The sequence below is a fragment of the Zophobas morio genome, unplaced genomic scaffold (assembly GCF_036711695.1).
Source record: "Zophobas morio isolate AGI-343-1 ecotype UQ-CSIRO unplaced genomic scaffold, CSIRO_AGI_Zmor_V1 ptg000030l, whole genome shotgun sequence".
Classification (NCBI taxonomy): domain Eukaryota; kingdom Metazoa; phylum Arthropoda; class Insecta; order Coleoptera; family Tenebrionidae; genus Zophobas; species Zophobas morio.
Window position 1 is genome coordinate 11580273 of NW_026972135.1, and position 7213 is coordinate 11587485.

At 36.0% G+C, this 7213-nt stretch overlaps 1 protein-coding gene and 1 long non-coding RNA gene across 2 annotated transcripts; one reads left to right on the forward strand and one right to left on the reverse strand.

Moving 5' to 3' along the window:
- Positions 1–464: 464 nt before the first annotated feature.
- Positions 465–1877, reverse strand: LOC135138970 (clavesin-1-like). The gene is made up of 5 exons (XM_064069021.1): positions 1829–1877; positions 1226–1597; positions 980–1163; positions 753–929; positions 465–705 (listed from the first exon to the last, which is right to left on the reverse strand). Exons 2-5 carry the CDS (start codon positions 1498–1500, stop codon positions 481–483), a joined length of 861 nt encoding a protein of 286 aa, XP_063925091.1. The 5' UTR covers positions 1501–1597; positions 1829–1877; the 3' UTR covers positions 465–480.
- Positions 1878–1988: 111 nt separating this feature from the next.
- On the forward strand, positions 1989–3470 carry LOC135139112 (uncharacterized). Its single transcript, XR_010282120.1, has 3 exons — positions 1989–2137; positions 2975–3190; positions 3248–3470. It is a non-coding gene; the product is annotated as an uncharacterized LOC135139112 (long non-coding RNA).
- Positions 3471–7213: the final 3743 nt, after the last annotated feature.

The window sequence follows — 7213 nt, forward strand, 5'->3', positions numbered from 1 at the left end:
CCTTTAATTTTCAAATTTTTTAATACTTCTATTATTATTAATAAGTTTATAAAATGGGATAGTTTGTATGAAATATAAATTATTCTTCATAGAATATGTTATATTTTATATAAATACATATCATTGTGTAAAATCGTGGATATAATTTGGAGTGAACTTAATTACGATTGCGTTCAATCTAAATTAATAGATTTAATTATAATTAATTTATTCTCTATCTGTGTAATTAAATTTTTATCAATTTTGTCTGTGTGTAATCATTAATTATTTATTAATCAGTTTTAAAATATTCTTGCAGCCATTAGCAGGCTGAACAAGTGTAATGTTGGTTGCATATCCTTGCAAAAGAAGGAATTGGAATTAACACTAAATGGAATCAGGTTCTGATTGTTTCCATGTTAAGATCTTCTCCAAACGATATGCTTTGGAGCCTTTTTTTAGTTTAAATAAAAAATCAGTATTTTATAAGGTTTTAATTTTCTACGATTTTTTCCTTTTACTGGGAGTATTAGTTAACATATAATGTTCTATCATTTCTTCTTCGATTCGAAAAAAATCCTTCATCTCTTCGAACTGCTGCATAGTCCAACGGTTCAACTCCTTGCAAGTGGGCAACTCTCCGCCATACTCCGCAGGTAAGCAAGATGGTGGAACACAATCTCTGTGAAATTCCTCCATGGTCATGCCTGGCGAGTGTGGAAATATCTGTAACACCCCTTGATAAACACATTTGACAACACCAAAAGTCTTACCAGTTTCATCATCTCACTATGCATAAACATTTTCGCCACAGCTAGAACTTTTTTAAAAACGGTGTTGGCATTCAGTATATGAATCTTCTGAATCTTCAGCGGCATTGCATCTTGCATATATTCCAAGAATATTTTTGCAATGTCAATTTTAAGACGAGTGAGGTGCATGAAGCTCGACTACGAGTTAACTTTGGGTTCGTGAGTTTTAAAGCAAAGTAAAAACTTACCCCGATCATGTCTATAACGATTACAGTATCAATTGGAGGGTCATATCTTTGTGTAACATCCACCAGCATGAAGGTAAGTTTCGTATTACTTACTAAATCAAAGTCTCTATAATTTGTATCGTTTAGCTTGAAAAGGTGCACTGCTGTGTTGTTGCCCATCCGAGTGGGAATACTGCAACATGTTCTTAAAACAAAAGACGTAAATTAATTGGAAATAACCATTTTCAAACATTTTTCTTTACTTACATCATTTCCATGGCTTTTATTAATGCTGGGTCTTCGATATTTCTTCCCTTGAAAATTTGAGGTCCTCCGCTCTTGATCTTAAAATATTTCACAATACTATCTGGGACAGCTGCGACATTATTCGCACAGCCCAATAGAAACAAAGCTATCATTTCATCTTGGATTTGAGGTAAGGTAGTCGTTTTAAGCCATGCTTTTACTTGTTCTATGTGTGTTCGGTCTACTCTTTCTTCCGATATGATCTTTTCGACGTTAAATTGATATGGTACAGACATTCAGATCACTGAGAATTTTGACGTAAAGTTTGACTGGAGTGTGTTTTGAAAATGGCTTCAATTTCATGTTTACTTTTTGAAGTGGATGTGCTTTCAGCTAGAAGAACCAAATATGGAATGACAACCACTGACAACTGTGATTAATAAACCACTTAATGCCATTTAAAGTGAAGTGTCAAAAATTTTAAGAGTGTTTTTTACATTTATTATTTTATTAATGAAAATTGTAGGAAAACTTCATTTAAATGGCAAGGAACTTGAACGTAATGATGCGTAAACAATTAAACATAAACTTTTTTTTCAAAAAAATGTCTTAACTCAAAGTTACCCGCTTAATTTGAAGCATGCGCATGGAGTTCTGTCAATCTTTTTTCGACCTTCTCGGGGAGTTTGGGTTCAAAAGTTCAAGCCTCTTATAATTGTCACAAATAAAAAAATTCCAGGTGTTTGCACAGGAAAATGTCAATCTTTTTTAGTCCTGTCAAGAGTTGTAAATTTTTGAAGCCATCAAGACCTGTCTTTTTGGACTGCTCTTCTGATAGTGCTACGCTTTGTATTGTTTAGCCTTTTTGCGCTTTACTCATCGAGTTTTACCCAAAACTAGCGCTGCATTTTTGTTTCGACGGAGTGCTGTTAGGTCGGAAATAAATGGCGTAATTTTGAAGGCTATCTGGTATGTTTTTTTGTCGTTAACTTGCCAAAGCTAACCAGTTATTTGAATTCATGCATAATTTAATCTTTTTGGATGCACACAACCTCTTCAGTCTTAGTCAATACGGCCTTAGAAAAAACCTTAGTACCTGTGGTGCAATCCTGGATTTGGTAACAAAAATTCTATCATGCTTAGAAAAAAAGAACTTCTCCGTACTACGTTCTGTGTATACAACTTCTCAATTTTTAGTATAAATCTCTTAAAAACTTATCTTAGTACGTAAAATTCAACAAAGTTATATCCAATCCAGTCCTCCAATCTTGGTCTTCTATTATTCATAATTTAGATAAACGATCTCCCAGATATGATAGATATAATCCTCAGAACAGCCAAAATAGATGTCAATTTTTGTGATTTTTCAAAAGTTCAATTTGAAAACAAATATTTCGAAAATATTGATTTGCCAAAAACAACGCGATGTTTTTTGATTCAGCTTATCCAAGAAATTTTGGTAGATTTTTTGGCAGCTTTGAAAAATTCAGTTTTTCAAACTTGCCGCATATAATTTTTGACTTTTCCAAAATTACCAAGAGAGATGCTATATTTCGACTTCCAAAATTTGTTTTCGGTTTCGTTTCTTCAAAAGTTCCTATCTTTTTCAAGAATGTCAATGTCAATGTCGCTTCAACTCGAAGACAACCAAGTTTTTGAGAAGTTGTATGCAACTTCGTCCAAAGTAAAATTTTTCAAAACAACGAAATTTTTTATCTTTTCCGAGAATTTACAAAAACTATCAAAAGAGATACTATTATTGACTTTCAGAATTTAACCACTCCGTGGAAGCTGTAGCACCCCCACCTTATTCACCCCATCCCACCACCCTAGAATACGGTGGCGAGAAAGTAAGTGTGACGGGGTGGGGTAAATAGGGTGGGGGTGCTACAACTTGTATATAAGGATGAAACAAACCCACGACGTTTAGTCTTAATGTTGACGTCACAGCGCTAACATACCAGACACTTCCATCACCACAAAACTGTAAGTATACCTTTTGTTTATTTATACAAAGAGTTTCTAATTTTTGTTTATTTTCAGATATTTCCAAACCATGGCTCTACAAAGATGTTCATCGCCAACTCGCACTGTCGAGAGACACACTTCCACACAGGAGGAACTTGACTCCACCTGCAGGGAATATAGAAATTTCGTCAAAAATTTCGAGAAGCCCGAGGATTTGACGAAAATAATGACGATCCGAGGAGTTGGAAGGGCGCACCTCCCAGGAATTATTTCTGGAAATTTGAGGGTCCGGCAGACACTAATGGGGAGACATACAACAGGAGTGACCTATTGTATCTTACATTTGTATTAGACTAGATATTTGATATAATCATTTTGTTTGTACATATATGTATATTGTTGTTTTGTTTAATAAATTTTATATTATGATGTTACAATTTTATATATTAAAAAATTAGTTGCAGACGTTTTGTTGTTATAACAAAAAAATATACATTTTCGGCTGACGTGTGTTATGAGATTTTGTTCAATCCTTCCTTATTGTTCCCATATTGGTTACGGGCCCAGGAGGCGTGTGAGTCTAGATAAAACTACGATTCTGGACAGTAGTAGTTTATTTCGAACAATATCGATGAAATATAAAGTTTCGTTCTCCAAAAACTGGTATTACTGAGGGGAGCATAAGTTCCTCTAGAAGCCTTCTGTATACATTAACATTTAATCTTTCTTCTACTATTGCGCAAATTCCACGTCTTCTGCTGCTAACCCATTCCCAAACTTTAACGGAAAAACGACCAGATTGTTTATATTTATTGCGATAGCGTTCATCATATCTCGTTCCTGGGGGTCTATACACACGGCGACGCCCATTACTATATGATTTGAAAGTTTTTCGTCGGAAAATTTCACATTATTCCACATATCTGCAGGTTCATTGACAAATTCCTGAGCAAATAATACCCTACTTGCCTTATTTTGCTCAGTTAAAAATATTTTATTGGCAGCAGCCCGATTTCTTAATTCCGTTTCGTGGACTCTCTTCCGGGCTGTTTTCAGTGACGCAGGGAAATTGGTTTGCTACCTTGCGTTAACCACTGTTTCGAAAGGATATTCTCGAATGAAATTTGCCAATTGAATGTTTTCGTCTGCAGTCATTTTTTTTTTGACAACCCGACCCCGCTCTTCTGATAATTCTACCATGTTCATTAATTTTTTTTTGCCAGTAGGACAGTATTCCTGCTGATATGCAGCTCAGTTGCTATTGCTCAAATTGGGACCCCATCCCTTAAAAGTTGCGCAATAGTTTGCTCTTGAAATTCATTCAAACTTGGCATTTTTGAACTGGCACTTGACATTAATCAAAGTGACATTTTTTAAATTTCATTTTGAATTCCCATTTTAAAGAGCTGTTTACAATGCAAAAATGTTTAGTGTCCCAGTTTTTTATTTCCACCGATGGTACGTTCAGAAGAATAAGCAGAAAAACAAAAGGGAGAAAACGATTGTATTGAAGAAAAGAAAAAGAAGGTTTTCAACTTCAAGTGTTTCAAGGGTCTACTTAAACAAGGACATAGACAGTCTCAATGTCCTCTCGAAAAGTTAACGACAACAGTTCTGCGAGTGTAGCTCTTTATTCAAGGATTTGGTATGAAACCTGAAATAGACTTTAATGAAACGTTTGCTCCCGTGGCCAGATTAGCTTCTATACGTGCTGAGGTTGGAGCAGCTTTCTCTAAAGACAGGAAGATTCGGCAACTTGATATAACTACAGCTTACCTTTAATTATCAAAGACAAGATCTTTATGTAGCTTACGAAACATTTAGAAGAAGTACTTGACCACATCGTGAGAACCGAAAAGAAGGAAATGATAATCTGAGAAAAAGCAAGAAAGATGATGGAGCAAATGCGTAAGGGCGACATGGTTTGTTTACTGAACAAGGGTCTGTACGGTCTGCCATAAGCTGGCAGAGTTTGGAACGATCGATTAGATGACGAACTCCGAAGTCTTGGAGCGGTTCCATCCGATGCAGATTCTTGTGTTTACGTCATCCAGGCATCGAACGTCACAAGTTTTATTGTCATTTATATTGACGATATATTGATTATGTCGGGCAGTGAAGTCGAAATCGGACGACCGAAGAGTTGTCTTTGTGAAAAGTTTGAAGTCAAAGATTTGGGGGATCTTGAGTACTGTCTAGGTATTGAATTTGACAGAACGGGCAATTATCTAGCTATTAGCCAGAGGGGATACATAGACGATTTACTTGAGAAATTTGAAATGAGTTATTGCAATCCGGTCTCTACATGCGGTAAGTTACCTCAGTCAATTTCGCAGTTGTTTTATAGAATCTCATTGAAAGGTAGTGAAAAGGGTCTTACGTTATCGTGAAGGGATTAGAGATCTGAATCTAGTGTACTCACGAGGCAGCGCAAGCGAACCTCCGGTAATGTATACTGATGGTGACTGGAGCAGTTGTCTTGTTGATAAGAAGTCTTATAACAAACACAAAAAAAACGTAGCAGGCAATCTGGAGGTTTAAAATGGCGTCGAACGAATGCGTCGTTTAAAAAAATGCGTCAAAAGTATGTCTCCCAGAAATGTGACCAATCCTGTGGCGCTGTACAAATAATGGCCTAAATCGAAGGAATAAAATGCACGTCCCACATGATCCACAATGTTAATTTGTTCAATAATGAGCTCGGTTTGAAAATACGCTTCCAACATAGCTGCTGCCAGAACAAAGAATTTACCTGCCACACTTTATCAGCGATTCAAACAAAGAATTTACATTATGTTACATTTTGCCTTGATCCAAGTGACTGGTTACTTAAAAAAAAATAGCTTTGAGAGTTTATATCGTGGACTGTTCCCAGCTTAACCCAAACAAAATACACGATAAATAAACACAAAATGCATCAGGCGTTGCGAGAAAAGCTTCCCGGCGATGTAATTTTCCACATTGCGAGAAAATGTCTCGGTGATGTAATGATGATATGATGATAACAATTTCCTAAGGTGAAAAATTTTTAATCCCCTCGTAACTCAGAGCACGATATTATGAAATCTACCGTACTTTCACGGTCTTTTCCCAGAGTGGGGCAACGTTGGATTCATTTAACTGTCGTAAATGAACTATTAGCAATCTTGTGTGAAGAATTAAGAAGTGTTATAATGTAACACTTAACTATAAGCATCCAGAAACGTTATTCATTATTTTGTAAACAAAGAATGGGTCCCGAGTGATTGAATCTCATGAAACTCCCCAGCAAGTACTGTATCTAAACAATCTCAGGATCGTTAAATTGTGTTAGAACTAGTTAACGATTAAAATCCTAACATGAACCGTGATTTTACAAACAATAAAACAAATTTACACCACGTGTTAGCGTCGGTGGAAAATTCGCATATTTCCGCTTGGAAAAAACCACAAGAATTCGCTAGTGTTGGGGAAACTCTGGGGTCGTTATCGTTACGATTAATTTTCGTTAAAGAAAGGCTTCTCATTTTTATTAACTACCAAACCAACTAAACTTAATCTAGCAAACTCACCACGTGGTTGCACACACAACAAGCACACCAAAAGTGACGCTTCTCGCTCCTCTGGCCACCAAATCAACTTCTAACAACCCTCTGGACAGAAATTTCCCTAGGAGAGCTACCGACTACCCAAAAAGAACTAAACGTGCACATGGTTGCCTATGGTTAACGATTTTCTTGATTGATTTTTTTTCTCAAATTCAAATTATTCAAATGCAATTTCGCGCTGCTGTTAATTTTTTTTTTCAGTACGAAATTTCAATTCAAATTCGGTCACCACAGTACACAACTTCGTCGAAAGTTAAATTTTTCAATACAATGAAATTTTGTATCTTTTTTGAGGATTTTTAAAAATTATAAAAAGAGATACAATTATTTAATTGACTTCCAGAATTTGGCTAATCTGTGGTAGCACCCCCACCTTATTCACTCCACATCGTCACTCTAGAATACGGTGGCGAGAAAGTAAGTGTAACGGAGTGGGGTGAATAGGGTGGGGGTG

What these genes read in the sequence shown, in the direction of transcription:
- LOC135138970 (XM_064069021.1), bottom strand. Translation starts at nt 1,500, where the DNA reads ATGTCTGTACCATATCAATTTAACGTCGAAAAGATCATATCGGAAGAA. An exon ending in TCGTTATAGACATGATCGGG is followed by an intron (nt 930 to 979) that starts GTAAGTTTTTAC and finishes GTTAACTCGTAG; the next exon opens with TCGAGCTTCATGCACCTCAC. An exon ending in ATAGTGAGATGATGAAACTG is followed by an intron (nt 706 to 752) that starts GTAAGACTTTTG and finishes GGGGTGTTACAG; the next exon opens with ATATTTCCACACTCGCCAGG.